At 38.7% G+C, this 17,071-nt stretch overlaps 1 protein-coding gene across 2 annotated transcripts in view; it reads left to right on the forward strand.

The window, feature by feature from the left end:
- LOC106072568 (neuropeptide FF receptor 2-like) overlaps nt 1-16,783 on the forward strand; it is a 61,881-nt gene extending 45,098 nt beyond the window's left edge. For both annotated transcript variants that reach the window (XM_056007469.1, XM_056007478.1), the window contains exons 4-5: nt 8,193-8,316; nt 14,972-16,783. In XM_056007469.1, coding sequence (XP_055863444.1) covers nt 8,193-8,316; nt 14,972-15,888 — 1,041 coding nt within the window. In that variant the 3' untranslated portion in view covers nt 15,889-16,783. The remainder of the gene's footprint in view (nt 1-8,192; nt 8,317-14,971) is intronic.
- Nucleotides 16,784-17,071: the final 288 nt, after the last annotated feature.

Here is a 17,071-nt window from a genome sequence, read left to right on the forward strand (position 1 = left end):
AATGAGTTCTTTTATGACTTTTTCCCAGCATATGGAGCAAGAAATATTCGGGGAATTAATCATGCAAACTGTCGGTTAAGAATTAAACACAGAAATGTCTGAGTAACTCGACCATTGAGTTCGGTGCTCGGCTGGAGATTTGATTAGTTTATAACGATGTTTCAAGCACAACGAAGTCGTCACAAGGGAGGGGGGAGGTAAATTGTATAAGAAAAACGTGCTATACAATATGTAGATTTATGAAACTGACCTAAATATGTTGATAGTGAGCTACTAGTGTGGCGACTGAGCTGAAAGTGTGGATATTAAAGTATACTAAACTGTGGATATTAAAGTATACTAAACTGTGGACATTGAAGTAAAAGTGGCTCTTGAGAAAAGTGGATCATGAGAAATGTGGATCTTGAGAAATGTGGATCTTGAGAAATGTGGATCTTGAGAAATGTGGCTATTCAAATTAATGCATGAATATCAAGATGTGTATTGACGCCGTGCGAGCGAAGATGCAAAATGGAGTGAAATGAACTTAGAAAAAACACATTGAGTGCCTAAGATGAAAAAGGAGACTTGAAAAAAAAATAAAAGAGGACAGAAAGTAGATGAGTATCTATGGGAGAGAATGGAAAGAGAAATTGAGAGAGCATTGAAAGGAGCTATAGAAGAGAATGAGACAAAGGAAAGTGGAGAAAAATAAACAAATATCTAAAACAGGGGAGAGAAGTTAAGGAGAAATTTCAGGGAATACCAAAGGTGTTTAAGAAATCAAAGATAGAATAAAGAAAACTTGCATGTTAACAGAGAGAGAGAGAGGGATAGGCAGACAGACAGAGAGACAGAGACGAGAAGCTGATGAAAAGATGAAAGAAATAGTTAGACAAAGGCTTTAAAGAGAGTGATAACAACAAACGTGTTAGAGACTACAGATCTAGATCCAGAGAACAGGAAGAAGAAGTCAACTCTAATAGTGCCTATCACTATTCTACTACTAAATATGTAGTGAACTTAGACGTCAACATGGGAAAAGGAAAAGAATTCAACTTCTGTTCATTAACAAGTTCTAGAATTTGTTTCTTTTAAGTTAATTCCAAGTTTATCTTCAAGTGGTAGAGCTATTGAAACATTCATAGTTTAGCTCTCATTGAAACATTCATAGTTTAGCTCTCATTGAAACATTCATAGTTTAGCTCTCATTGAAACATTCATAGTTTAGCTCTCATTGAAACATTCATAGTTTAGCTCTCATTGAAACATTCATAGTTTAGCTCTCATTGAAACATTCATAGTTTAGCTCTCATTGAAACATTACAAAAACAGGTTATTATGGAGAATTGGGAATGGACACTCGCGTTATTAGCGTGACGCTCTGTCCACTGAAATGACCAGGCATACTACTATGTACGAAATTGTAAAGCTTCTCATAAAGGATTGAATTTTATACTTTCAACTTCCACATTCCACCTTCTATCCATGAACAAAAGTGTGAGACAGGTGTAGAAAATGGGGGGGGGGGAAGTTATATTATTCATTCAAATGCTTCCATAATGCTGCCATTTTTAGGGTAATTAAAAAAAAAATTTTTACTGGAAATGTACGGTTCTGATTTAAAAAATCAGTGAATTGTTCATCGGATGGGAGAGCCGCTTCTGTTTTGTCTGTCGTTTTTTTATCTCAACCACATAAAGATTTGTTTTAAATCTGCTTTCACCGTCGTCTTCATTGTTCTCTAAATGGCTGGGACTGCTACTTAAGGCTCATTCGAATGCGTGGCTTTTTTTAAAATTCTATTACTTACTAGCTTTTATTTTACCCGGCTTTGCTCGGGGTTTTTTCTCTATTAATAACATGCATTTATTCCGCTTGAATAATTAATAATGACGTGAACAAAAAGATGGCAATTTATTTAAGAAGTATATCAATTCACCTAGTAATAAAAAAAAAGATTGTCTATGATAATGTTAGCCTACATTTCTGTTCGGTGATTTCAAGTTTCTGTTTAGATCTGTTTCTTCCATTGTTAAAGAAACCTTAGTCAGTGTAGTAAAAGCTTCGCTTGATATCGTGTTTAAGTAATCAGTTCGAAAGTCTGGTTTTTTAGTTTGCTAAAGTATCCTCACAGATGAAGTGAATCAGACTATCCATACGATGTGTATACAAAAGTTGAACCCCATGTGCTGTTACAGCCAGAGCTGTTTCTCAATGTTGATCAATGTTTGGTATCCTCCCCTTCGCTTCACGAAATTTGACACAAATGATCATTGTATTGTTTTCTAAGAACCTAATATACAGCTAATAACTTTCTTTGTGTTGTTGCATCTTCCTGATTCGACGTCATCTAATATTGGTTCACTTTTTTTTAAAATAAGAAGAAAATAGTTTATTAGATCAATGAAATGAAAGCTTTTAGATCTATTTTTAAAATGTGTATTGTTAATTAAAAGTATAGTCACATATTTATATATATAAGAGTAGGCTATATTTAACTCTATTTGATTTAAATTTTAAAAAATAACGCAAAATAGAGTTTAATTATTCAATTTATTATTCAAAGGTCAACATCTGTTGTTGTTGTTTTTTTTTTTTTTTTTGTAGCTCTCTAAGTTCATGACCCCTTGACGCGTCGCTTGGTGACAAAAAAAAAAGCGATAAAATATATTTTATAATTAAAGCTGACGCGTAAATGTAACTGTTAACATAACATTGTTAGTTTAATTTTATGTAGATCTAGACTCTAAAAAATTTGGATGCCATAGTAGTCTAGTCAATAACTAAACACTTTAAGCTTGTGTTGACCTACATCTAATTCAGTATGTAGGTCAATACGCTAAAGCCATTCACATTTATAGCACATACGTGACCTTTTGGTGCGCGATATGATGAATGAAAAATGTTTGTCAACACGGTAAATGAATATGTGTAGCTATGTTGTGAAATGGGCATAAGTAAATATGAAAGAAAAAAGTCAATTGAAAATAAAGACTTATTTAAACCTAATCGGTAGTTGTAGGCTAAAATACTTTAAAAACACAATGGAAAGTAAATTGTATTGTGTAAGTAGTTTATTAGTTTAATAATATGCCCTTATAATGCCCGATATTATGACCTCCGACGTTAATTTCATTTGTATCACTATGCGGCGCAAGTAATGGTGCGCGCGAGTTATGGAAAAGTGTGTCACTGCGGCTAAATCTATTCGCATTTAGAGCGAACGATTTTATGTTAAAATTTTGTAAACTCAAATTTGAAGTTAAATTTTTATTAAATAATGAAATGAATAGACACTAATTTTTATGTTCATGTGTAAAAGTACAAAATTTTGTTTTCTTGAATGAGAGTTAATTTAAATCTAGAGATTTTCATCTCTGCTCATGCTTGACCTCTCCGTCTTGTCTCATCATTTAGACACATCATGTAAACATGTCCTAGATTTATAAGATACTATACTTTCATAGAGTTTCATTATTTTTTTTAGGGTCTTAAAGATTGTTTTAGGGGTACAATACATAAACTACGGTCTTAGTTAGCGCCCAAGGAACATTTATGCCAAGTTTTATCAAGATTGGTCTAACGGTTTTTATTTCTATTCGGCACATACATACATACCTACATCCATACGCCTTACATTCTACTTTATAGTATAGATCATTGGAGTCAATGCGCACATACGTTGAAACTTTTTTATTTTGTACATGTTTACAAGCTGGCCAAGAATGTTTGTGACGCACTACCTAGTAGGAAGCTTCACACACAAACTTTATTTACTTTACACACGAACTTAATTTATTTCACACACGAATTCACAGATTGCTTCAAACACTAATGTAAACATTGGTTCACACACGAACTCACACATTGGTTCACACACGAAATCACACATTGGTTCACACAGAACTCACACATTGGTTCACACAGAACTCACACATTGGTTCACACATAACTCCCACATTGGTTCACACACGAACTCACACATTGGTTCACACACGAAATCACACATTGGTTCACACAGAACTCACACATTGGTTCACACAGAACTCACACATTGCTTCACAGAACTCACACATTGGTTCACACATAACTCCCACATTGGTTCACACACGAACTCACACATTGGTTCACACACGAACTCCCACATTGGTTCACACACGAACTCCCACGTTGGTTCACACACGAACTCACACAGTGGTTCACTTATTAAATCACACCTAAATCTTATTCTCACACACGTTAACCAAGACTTAGGACAGCTAGTTTGTATTTGTGTATACGGTTGTACACATATCTATAGAAAAATGACTAGTGTGCGGGTAAGAACTAAAACAAATGGCTAGATGGTGAATCTGTCTTAAGCATAACGTTTCAAAAAAAAAAAATAAAAAGTAAATCTAAAAACATCAAGTAGAAAACAAGAAAGAGAAAAGAGAAACGAAAGTAAATCTGTGGTGATGCTTTATACAAACTAAACAATATTAACCATCATTGTTATCTCTTTCTTGACTTCTGAACCTAGCTTCGATTTCTTATCTTATCTTATATAATATAGACGTTACTTCAAAAAAGAAGATTTAACACAGTTCCCAATTGTAACGGAACAATTAATCCTAGTTTTTATTTTGTTTACGGAGACGAAGTTCTAAACAACAACAAAAAATAAACTTATGAAGTTGGGCCAATCAAATGTATCTTCATGGACAAAGCGGCTACCTGGTCGTGTAGTATGTGCTCCAACTATCGCTACGATGGTCCCTGGTTGTAACCCAGCCCGCCATTACCTCCTGTCGTCCTATAGGAGGTTTGAGTTAGAATGTAATATTCTTCATTTCGGAAAGACAAGTTATAAGTCACGTGATATTGTATTTATGTAAGCGCTTGGATAAAATAAAATTGAAGGATAGAAAGGGGGGGAGGAGGGATATGGGATTCATGGGAGATTTAATTGTTGATTATCTCGTGTTACTTTTTAGTTCACTGCCCGATTCACGATGTTGTATTTTCATTGATTCGACTCCACACACACACACACACACATGCGAGTGTGATAGTATAATATTTCAAACTGAGAATCATTCAAAGGGTTCATACTTTATTTTTTTATTTCAACATCTATATTTAATATCAACGTAGCCTTGCTACTAATGAGGCACTGGATTAGTTACAAGTGAAAGTAACATTTACCGGACTTTAGAAATCCCATCGATTAACTCATAGCAATCAAGAAAATAAACAAGAAAAATGATTATTTCCAAGTTTTAGTATCAAAGGGACAACATGTGGAAAAAAAAAAAAGAAATGAAATATAGAAAAATATTTTAATCTAATACGCGGGAAATTTAATCTTAGGTTTTATTTCTGTGTACCAATTTTGTTTGACTAAACCTTGAGACTTCGTTAAATTTCAATTATTTAGAATCAGTACGCTACTTGTAATGTTTCGTGTAGAAGTCGAATACTTTATTTATTCTCAAGCGTCTGTACTTCGGCCGAGGACAGGCGAAAAAACAGTTAAGAAGAAAGACCACAGGAAGAATGGCTTTGACTGCCTCGGCTGTAGCAAAATTTGTAGGTCACAGCGTCGTAGCTAAATGAAGCACTGCACTCTTAGTCTCCAAAGTTTTGTCAAGAGAGGAAGCTACGTCAATGTACCCGCCTATGATGAAAGTCAATGTACCCGCCTATGATGAAAGTCAATGTACCCGCCTATGATGAAAGTCAATGTACCCGCCTATGATGAAAGTCAATGTACCCGCCTATGATGAAAGTCAATGTACCCGCCTATGATGAAAGTCAATGTACCCGCCTATAATGAAAGTCAATGTACCCGCCTATGACGAAACTCTAAATGTCAATGTCAATGACGTAACCAGTGGCATAGCTAGGGTGGGGGGGGGGAGAATTCGAAAATCCCCCGGGCCCCCACTTGAGGGGGGGGGGGGCAAATGAGTGCTTTTACGCAAAATGCAGGGGCCCCCAAAGAGTTCAAGCCCCCCGGGCCCCCAAATCATGGAAAATTCCTAGCTACGCCCCTGTATCCGCCTATGACGAAACTTTATGTACCCGCCTATGACGTACCTTAAATCCTATATTTGTATTGGTTGACCTCTTCATGTCATCGTCTGCAACTAGAACAACTGCTGTGTGTATTTGTGAATTTAGTTTCAGTTGAGCTGTCAACAAAAATGATAAGTTTGAGTGTAGACCAGCTGGTGCTATGTTGCTTTTCTTTGTAGACTTGACCTTGGTCTTTCCTGATTCTTTCATCTTCAATGTGCACTGTCTTAGAGTGTGTGCTTGTAAGTTGTTTATTTTTTAAATAGATGAACTATAAACTACAGTTTCTATTTTCTGAAAGCCTCTGTTCCATTAAGAGTTTCTTAAATTATTTATATTATTAGTGTTCAAATCATACCATATATAACAAACAGCTTTAACCATAATATAAGACACTTTTTTCGACAATTTTTACTTTTAGTGCTTGTATAACATCAGTGTCCAGTCTCACTCAACTCTAGTTTGCCACCTATTTACAATAGAACTTAGCACAGTACTCAAACTTTTTTTTAAAGTAATTCAATAAATAATGAAATCATTTCAAATAGTTTTCAGGGATTTTTATTTCTTAGGAAAACAATAAATATAATTTGTTGTTGTTGTAGTTGTTGTTGTAGTTGTTGTTGTTGTTGTTGTTGTTGTTGTTTGTTTCGTTTTGGAGTATCCGGTCTACACAATACCTGTAGTATTGATAAGCTATATATTTTTTTTTTAAAGTTGTTTTTTTTTTTGCACATTTTCAACACAGATTAAAATTTCTATGCACATCCACCTTTTTAATTTATTTAGCCATAGTGAATGTCCCAGTCTCACTATATCGTCCTTTCGATTTCTTTCCAGTCTCATTATATCATCCTTTCAAAATCTTTCCCAGTCTCACTATATCATCCTTTCAAAATCTGGCCCAGTCTCACTATATCATCCTTTCAAAATTTTTCACAGTCTCACTATATCATCCTTTCAAAATCTTTCCCAGTCTCACTATATCATCCTTTCAAAATTTTTCACAGTCTCACTACATCATCCTTTCAAAATCTGGCCTAGTCTCACTATATCATCCTTTCAAAATCTGGACCAGTCTCACTATATCATCCTTTCAAAATCTTTCCCAGTCTCACTATATCATCCTTTCAAAATCTGGCCCAGTCTCACTATATTATCCTTTCAAAATCTGGCCCAGTCTCACTATATCATCCTTTCAAAATCTTTCTCAGTCTCACTATATCATCGTTTCAAAATTTTTCCCAGTCTCAATATATCATCCTTTCAAAAACTTTCCCAGTCTCACTATATCATCCTTTCAAAATCTGGCCCAGTCTCACTATATCATCCTTTCAAAATCTTTCCAGTCTCACTATATCATCCTTTCAAAATCTGGCCCAGTCTCACTATATCATCCTTTCAAAATCTTTCCCAGCCTCACTATATCATCCTTTCAAAATCTGTCCCAGTCTCACTATATCATCCTTTCAAAATCTGGCCCAGTCTCACTATATCATCCTTTCAAAATCTTTCCCAGTCTCACTATATCATCCTTTCAAAATCTTTCCCAGTCTCACTATATCATCCTTTCAAAATCTGGCCCAGTCTCACTATATCATCCTTTCAAAATCTTTCCAGTCTCACTATATCATCCTTTCAAAATCTTTCCCAGTCTCACTATATCATCCTTTCAAAATCTGTCCCAGTCTCACTATATCATCCTTTCAAAATCTAGCCCAGTCTCACTATATCATCCTTTCAAAATCTGGCCCAGTCTCACTATATCATCCTTTCAAAATCTGGCCCAGTCTCACTATATCATCCTTTCAAAATCTGGCCCAGTCTCACTATATCATCCTTTCAAAATTTTTCACAGTCTCACTATATCATCCTTTCAAAATCTGGCCTAGTCTCACTATATCATCCTTTCAAAATCTTTCCCAGTCTCACTATATCATCCTTTCAAAATCTTTCCCAGTCTCACTATATCATCCTTTCAAAATCTGGCCCAGTCTCACTATATCATTCTTTCAAAATCTGGCCCAGTCTCACTATATCATCCTTTCAAATTAAACCAATTTATGTTTTTATAGGCTGTATTATGTGTTCATGGGTCATTCTATGGTTCCTCCCATACAAGTGACGTTTTATCTTATTTATTTTCATAGGCGTACACGTTCTTGTATATGAGTTCGATGTGCAACCCAATCATCTACGCCTTTAGATCCGCCGCCTTCAGAGAGGGCTATAAAGAGATATTGTGTCAACAGGCCAACTACGTGACGGATGAAGGTAAGTGAAAGTAGAAACCATTATGTTAGGTTTTGTCAGGTATAAAAATAATTGTGCAAAATTTCAACTCGATCCGAGATTGGGTGTGGGAGAAATAACGTGTACAAAATTTCAACCAGACAGACAGAGTCGGGAGTTGGTAAAAGCTTTGTAAAAAAAACAACGTCTCTATCTCGTAACCATAAGAATTGTGCCTGGTTGAAGCGTATTTCATCATACATAAATTTTGAGTACAATCCATTAACTGTAAATAGAGTTACATTACTTGATAGTCATGTTCCAAACGTGATGTAGAACAGCATTTCTGACATAGATACAAACGCACTCATAGACACACACTCACACACACAAACTCATAGACACTGACACAAACACTCACCGGTATTTATTAAACTAACTCTTCGATTCAAATCTCAACTTTTATAAAGTTAAAAAAAATGTTCATCTGATTCGCATCCAAACCTCTCTTTTTGCTTTGCACTCACTGCACACACACACACACACACACACACACACACAGAAGTCTGTTTACAAAAAAAAAAAAGGAACATGTCTATGTAATGTACACTTCCCCAGGCCAGATACATCAGGCTTTACCTTTCTCTTGTTGCATGTTCACTTCAGGTCCAGATTGGGGAGACTCAAAACATTGAGGAGTGCCGTTCTTTTTTATTTATTTATTTATTCGCTTAAATTATCGAGAGTCTTAAAAAAAATGTGTCAATATGTAATTATTATTTATTTATTTATTCAAATTGTTGTTAGCTAGCATCCACATCAAAAAAACAAGTTAAATATTTTTAACAAATTAAAAAATCCCAAATAACACTATTTAGAATTACATCAATAATTTGAATGAATCATGTAATTAATTTTTAAGAACTCAAAATATAGCCATATGCTTGCAATACCATACTGGTTTGTTGCCCAAAAGGGATAAACCGTTTAGCAGTAGACATTACTTTTTTTTAGTACGATCTGAGATTACCGCCTAATTTTGGTTAACCCTTACTTTAGATGAAACATGTCAAGACAGACATTCTGATAAGTGTACACAATTACGTACTGGCCTTTCGACTATTAGTCTACACAGTCTACACGTCCTCTCTGTCCTATTCGACTTTTGGGAGGAGGGCACTGTTACATCGCTACCATACATGTCATTATTACAGGCTTATCTCCTTTTAGCTTACATTTTCCATTTAAAACTGAATATACTAATACGACTAATTGATTTACTAAAGGGTTTAATTTTTTTTATTGATTCATATGTTGCCATAGATAATGAATAATTGTGCAGAGTTTCGACGTGATCCGAGAATGGGAAGTGAGAGAACTAACGTGTCAAGATTTTGATTGGACAAACAGAGGACAAAGTAAGCTGGGTAATAAGACAACTACTATGCCCATATACCATAAACATCAAACAAAACTTACACTGAAATAGCAGAGCATAACCAGGAACAGAAGCCTCGTAATATTTAGAAGTATTCTGTTGTTACTTCGCTCCAGTTGCTTATTGTCTAAGTCGACTAAGTGTTTCTTATAGATCTTGACCAATGACAAGACTTAGGACTACCTCCATTGACTAGGTACTTTAGGACTACCTCCATTGACTAGGTACTTTAAAGGCTACAGAGCGGCGCCTACCAAGGGAAAACCATTTCTATTGTCCAACTCTTTGCCGCCTTCGCCCTGAACAAGATATGTCCACCAAAAGAAAAATGGATGTTGCTGATAGTGACAAAATAATAACTTGACTTGGTAGACTTTCCAATATTAGACTTGATTTGGTAGACTTTCCAATATTAGACTTGACTTGGTAGAATTTCCAATATTAGACTTGATTTTGTAGACTTTCCAATATTAGACTTGACTTTGTAGACTTTCCAATATTAGACTTGACTTTGTAGACTTTCCAATATTAGACTTGACTTTGTAGACTTTCCAATAGCAGACTTGACTTGGTAAACTTTCCAATAGCAGACTTGACTTGGTAGACTTTCCAATAGCAGACTTGACTTGGTAGACTTTCCAATAGCAGACTTGATTTGGTAGACTTTCCAATAGCAGACTTGATTTGGTGGCATTGTATGTAATACGAATGTCCGGTTTACACCCAAAATGATTCTTCAAGACGTCCTTCAACCCTGTAAACATAAAGCTTTAGAAAGTCAATGTTTATCAATGCAATAAAAAAAAATATATGATCACTTTGTATTTATCTCCTAGAATCTTTGATTGTATGCCTGATCCAAAAGCACACTGATCAAAGAATGGAATGTATTTATGTGTTTATAATAATCCACTCATGCCTGGTGTCTGGATCAGCATCAAGAATGTAAGATGCAGTGCTAAAGGACAATGTCTTTACAAGAAATCCATTTCGATTACATTCTTCCATGTGCAATGAAAGAGAGAAAAAAAGTAAGAGTGTGAGTGTGTTAGTGTATGCTGGTGTGTATGTGTATGTGCGTGTGTGTGTCCATGGTTTTCAGTGACGTCTTTCTAAATGTTTGTATTACGTTGGATCAGAGAAGATTTGGATTTGTTGTTACGTGGACTTGGTCCTGAGGTATTGGAGGTGGGTCGACCAGGAGGTGAAGGCGGAGGTATTGGAGATGGGTCGACCAGGAGGTGAAGGCGGAGGTATTGGAGATGGGTCGACCAGGAGGTGAAGGCGGAGGTATTGGAGATGGGTCGACCAGGAGGTGAAGGCGGAGGTATTGGAGATGGGTCGACCAGGAGGTGAAGGCGGAGGTATTGGAGATGGGTCGGCAAGGAGGTGAAGGCGGAGGTATTGGAGGTGGGTCGACCAGGAGGTGAAGGCGGAGGTATTGGAGATGGGTCGACCAGGAGGTGAAGGCGGAGGTATTGGAGATGGGTCGACCAGGAGGTGAAGGCGGAGGTATTGGAGATGGGTCGGCAAGGAGGTGAAGGCGGAGGTATTGGAGGTGGGTCGACCAGGAGGTGAAGGCGGAGGTATTGGAGATGGGTCGACCAGGAGGTGAAGGCGGAGGTATTGGAGATGGGTCGACCAGGAGGTGAAGGCGGAGGTATTGGAGATGGGTCGACCAGGAGGTGAAGGCGGAGGTATTGGAGATGGGTCGGCAAGGAGGTGAAGGCGGAGGTATTGGAGGTGGGTCGACCAGGAGGTGAAGGCGGAGGTATTGGAGATGGGTCGACCAGGAGGTGAAGGCGGAGGTATTGGAGATGGGTCGACCAGGAGGTGAAGGCGGAGGTATTGGAGATGGGTCGGCAAGGAGGTGAAGGCGGAGGTATTGGAGGTGGGTCGACCAGGAGGTGAAGGCGGAGGTATTGGAGATGGGTCGACCAGGAGGTGAAGGCGGAGGTATTGGAGATGGGTCGGCAAGGAGGTGAAGGCGGAGGTATTGGAGGTGGGTCGACCAGGAGGTGAAGGCGGAGGTATTGGAGATGGGTCGACCAGGAGGTGAAGGCGGAGGTATTGGAGATGGGTCGACCAGGAGGTGAAGGCGGAGGTATTGGAGATGGGTCGACCAGGAGGTGAAGGCGGAGGTATTGGAGATGGGTCGACCAGGAGGTGAAGGCGGAGGTATTGGAGATGGGTCGACCAGGAGGTGAAAGCGGAAGTATTGGAGATGGGTCGACCAGGAGGTGAAGGCGGAGGTATTGGAGATGGGTCGACCAGGAGGTGAAGGCGGAGGTATTGGAGATGGGTCGACCAGGAGGGGAAGGTGGAGGTATTGGAGATGGGTCGACCAGGAGGTGAAGGCGGAGGTATTGGAGATGGGTCGACCAGGAGGTGAAGGCGGAGGTATTGGAGATGGGTCGACCAGGAGGTGAAGGCGGAGGTATTGGAGATGGGTCGACCAGGAGGGGAAGGCGGAGGTATTGGAGATGGGTCGACCAGCAGGTGAAGGCGGAGGTATTGGAGATGGGTCGACCAGGAGGTGAAGGCGGAGGTATTGGAGATGGGTCGACCAGGAGGTGAAGGCGGAGGTATTGGAGATGGGTCGACCAGGAGGTGAAGGCGGAGGTATTGGAGATGGGTCGACCAGGAGGTGAAGGCGGAGGTATTGGAGATGGGTCGACCAGGAGGTGAAGGCGGAGGTATTGGAGATGGGTCGACCAGCAGGTGAAGGCGGAGGTATTGGAGATGGGTCGACCAGGAGGTGAAGGCCGAGGTATTGGAGATGGGTCGACCAGGAGGGGAAGGCGGAGGTATTGGAGATGGGTCGACCAGGAGGGGAAGGCGGAGGTATTGGAGATGGGTCGACCAGGAGGTGAAGGCCGAGGTATTGGAGATGGGTCGACCAGGAGGGGAAGGCGGAGGTATTGGAGATGGGTCGACCAGGAGGGGAAGGCGGAGGTATTGGAGATGGGTCGACCAGGAGGGGAAGGCGGAGGTATTGGAGATGGGTCGACCAGGAGGGGAAGGCGGAGGTATTGGAGATGGGTCGACCAGGAGGGGAAGGCGGAGGTATTGGAGATGGGTCGACCAGGAGGGGAAGGCGGAGGTATTGGAGATGGGTCGACCAGGAGGGGAAGGCGGAGCCAAGCTTGAACACTTGTTGAAATATCAGGAAAAAAATCTTAAAAGCTACGAGCAGACTGGACAGCATGACCTTGCTCTTCGTCTGTTGAGTTGCCCTGTATATACGAGAGATCTGGTCTAAATCTAAATCTTGTTTTCCTATGTCTGGCATGTTTTGATCTGAACACATCCTTGCGAGCCTCTACATCGACCATCGATTTCGACTTCTATTTTGTGCGCTTCTGCATTCGGCTGGTGAGCCCAAAATTCTTACGTCTGCCAATGTATCTGGAGCCTGTCTGGACTGCTCGAACTTTCTGATGTGACACTTTTTCTTCCGTCAATGCTGTCTTATTGTCTTAAGCAATTTTGGCGCCTATTCTCATAGTGCCATGTTTTATCATTTCCTTTATCTATGCTGAAGTACATAGAAGTCTTATTCATAAAGCGCTGGTTGTGAGTGTGAATGTGTTCGTGTGTGAATGTTGTTCGTATGTGCATCTATATATTGTTATTGTTACAGTAGTTACGCTGAGGTGGTCAAATTGTAGTCAAACAAAATTTCCATTTGATTGGACCAATAAAAAATTATCTATCATATACAGTAGAGTGGGGATGTGATGGTTGAGTGGTAAAGCGCTTGACTTCCGAACCGAGTTTGGATCCCAGTGTAGAGTGGGATTTTGAATTTCAGGATTTTTGTAGTTGGGGGTACAGTAAAGGCGTTAGTTGGGGGTAAAGTAAAGGCGTTAGTTGGTGGTAAAGTAAAGGCGATTGGTCGTTGTTATAGCCAGAATAGCCACATCATCATAGGCCTCCTTCAGTCGTAGAACGACTATGGTTCATCTCGAACACTTTTTCATATGGCTGTGGAGCCCTATTTTGGAGAGACACTCCCGTCCACATACATTGCAGGTCAATGTGGCTTTCGCTTTGGTGATAGAGGAGCTGGCCATTTTTCGTATGGCACGCTTTTCCTCCAGAGCTGAGGCCCATGTTGCGAGTTGCCCGTAGAGAATGATTTTCGGGATGTGATTGTCCTACATCCGGCGAACATGTCCGAGCCAGCGCAGGAGGCGTTGCCTGATGACTGTAAAGACGCTGGGAAGGCCAGTTCGCGCGAGGATCTCAGTATTGCACACTCTTTCCATGTGATTTTCAAGATCCTGCGGAAGCAAAGCAAGTGGAATGAGTTTAGCCACATCACAGTTCTCTATTGAGCTTAATAACCGTAAAATAAATGTTATCTACCATATATATATATATATATATATATATATATATATATATATATATATATATATATATATATATATATATATATATATATATATATATATATATATATATATATATATATATATATATGTATACTGTTGGTGACACAAAATCTCACTAGTTTTAGTTGTCAATTGTAATTTCTAAAAGTAACAGTTGCGAGTGTGGCCAAAAACGAGAACAATATTTTTAAAATTACTTTTTCATTTTAAAAAACCCATCTTATATTGAGTGAAATTACATCAATTATTTTGAATCAATCATGTAATTAAATTTTAAAAGATCTAGAGTAACACTATGCCTATTAATTTTGTGCGATAGAACTCTGTTTTTTCTTTAGCGCAACTTTCATGCATATAGTATGCTCAGTGCGCTATCATCTAAGTATGGGAGGAGGAAGGGGGCATCTGGAAGAAGGTTTCCATGCTGCCTTTTAAAAAGCAATTATTTTTTTTTAAGTTGCTCGACTCGTGGTCTCGAGTCTCCATGATTGTAAACTGACGTGCTAGTCACTGAGCTATCCAAGTACTTAAAAAAATAGAAAGTTTGATAGACTTTTGTTAGTTTGAAGTTTTCTGCACAAGGCTTATCTCCCTACACTTAGTAGATTTTCTATATAAAACAACATGAATTAATTGATTAGCTAATAGGTTAACTGTTTGAGTGATTCGTGTTTTGTTATCGACAAATAATAATAATGAAAAGGTTCAACTTGATCGGAGAACGGGAAGTGGGAGAAATACGTGTAAAAAAGATTCCACACACACAGACCAACGCACACACACAAAGTGAGTTGGTATTAGCTTTATACAAATATAAAAATCTCATGTTTTACTGATTACTTTTTTTTCCCCTTCCCAGAAGCCAACAATAAACAAAGAACCAGTCGTTTGATGTCCATCATAGCTATTCTTCGACGTGGCAGCGTTCCTGCCAATCAAAATGTCATTCATAAAAATGGCGACATCATCATAACCAGAGGGGACCGAATCGTGTGCGTGAGGAAAGCCAGCAGCTCCCGCCATCCCGAGGACAACGTGGCGCCTATCCCCGAACGTCTGCACGGAATACAGGAAGACAATCAAGAGGAAGACAAAGATGGCGGCTCTGACGACGACAACAATGTTTTCCACTTGTTGAAAGCAAACACTGAGAGGGAATCTTTGAGCGACGTGAGCCCTCGTGCTAGGGGAGGCTCGCGGTACACGAGGGTCAACGGTGCGAACAGCTGCAAGTCCGAGAAAGAAAGGTCAAGGTCTTCTGCTTCTTCCATGGCAGACTCTCCTAAAGCGTCTAAAAATCGAAAGGGAATCGCTCATGACGCTAATTTAGCAAGTGCTAAATCTTTGGTAGACAGTGTAGTGCTGGACAGTGATTTGAGAGAGAACATAAAATTATTGGATGGTCAACAAAACAGAAATGGGTCTAGTCAAGGAATAATAGAGGTCGGCACAACCAGTGCCAAGAAAAAGACAACGTCAAAACAAAGTGACTCGATAGAAACCTCTCGAGAACAATCTGGAGTTAATACAAATTTAAGGCGCTTTATTTCACGCAGCTCTGAAGAGCTGCCAAGACCGCCAACTCTAGTTCGTCTGCCGTCCTTGGAATTTCTTGACCCTCCCATTAGCATATTTAGACCACGAAGTAATACCGGGTCACATGAGAAATTATCCATGAGTAAAATAAAAAAGAACAAGGAACATTCAAGTGAAAAACAGAATGCTCCGCCACGAAAGAAACGTCCATTTTTTGACAGCGCCTCTGATGTCATGTAAATAGTTTTTAATTGTATTACCCTAAGTGCTAACCAGCCATATAAACGGTATTGTTGTGTACATATAGGTCTAATGAATGCTCAATGTAATATTTGCATGGAACAAGTCAAACCAGCAGACAAATCTTTTTATGTTTTTTTATCTTAGTGAAACAGATTTACTGGTAATTGTTTTAATTGTTTTTATCCCCAAATGTTTTAAAAAATGTATGCAGTGGCGTATTAGGGTTGGGGGAGGGGGGATTTGAAAATTCCCCTGGGTCCACACTTGAGGGGGGCCCCAAATGTGTGTGAAAATTTTTTTTACATTAAAAATTATACAAAATGCAGGAGCCCCCAAAAGAGGTCAAGCTCCCCCCCCCCAGTGATGGCAAACTCCTAGCTACGCCACTGAATTTATGTTAAATTAATTAATTGCTTCAAATATGGAGGTTTAATGAAGTTAAATATCAATTGAAAAGCACATCTTGATCAAAAGAATGATACTATTTTAAACAAATGGAAGATAGCTAATTGCAAAGAATACAATCATTCAATCATGACTTGGATACTTTAGCTTAGTACATCTAGTACCTACATGTGTGTAACTTATTTAAAGGCGAACTTGTAATTATTTTTATTTTATAACACTGTTTTTACGCAGACATTTAAGTAAGAATGTATAGATCAGTGCAATAACTTGGTTCTGCTATATACAATCTATTTATTTTGATCAGAATCATTGGTTGTGATCAAGTTTTGTCAAGAAATTAATAACTGCAACATAGTCAGCTCATCCACACTTAGAATGAATGTAGAATAACTATGTTTCATTATGCAATGCAAAGACAAATGTTACCATGGGAACTAGCTCTAAGTGAGATAGTCAGCTAAAAATATATGATCTTGTCATGTCACTGATTCTGTTGGTTTTTTATTTATTATTTTGTCATGTCATAGATGGTGTTAGTCCTTTATTTCATTGTATGCCTGAGAACCAAATTATTTACATTGTTCACTTTCCATGGAAAATAACCAACAAGCTTTTTTTTTTGTATTGCTAAAACTAAATGTTACCATCCGGCACATCCATTATTCACTTCGGCAAGTTTCTCACATATTTGTCAAAATTGCGAGGCCTGTTGCTGGCTTATGATTTTAATATTATTATCAGAAAGTTTTTCTCAGCTACTTGTAAACTTAAT

The sequence above is a fragment of the Biomphalaria glabrata genome, chromosome 1 (genome assembly GCF_947242115.1).
Source record: "Biomphalaria glabrata chromosome 1, xgBioGlab47.1, whole genome shotgun sequence".
NCBI lineage: Eukaryota > Metazoa > Mollusca > Gastropoda > Planorbidae > Biomphalaria > Biomphalaria glabrata.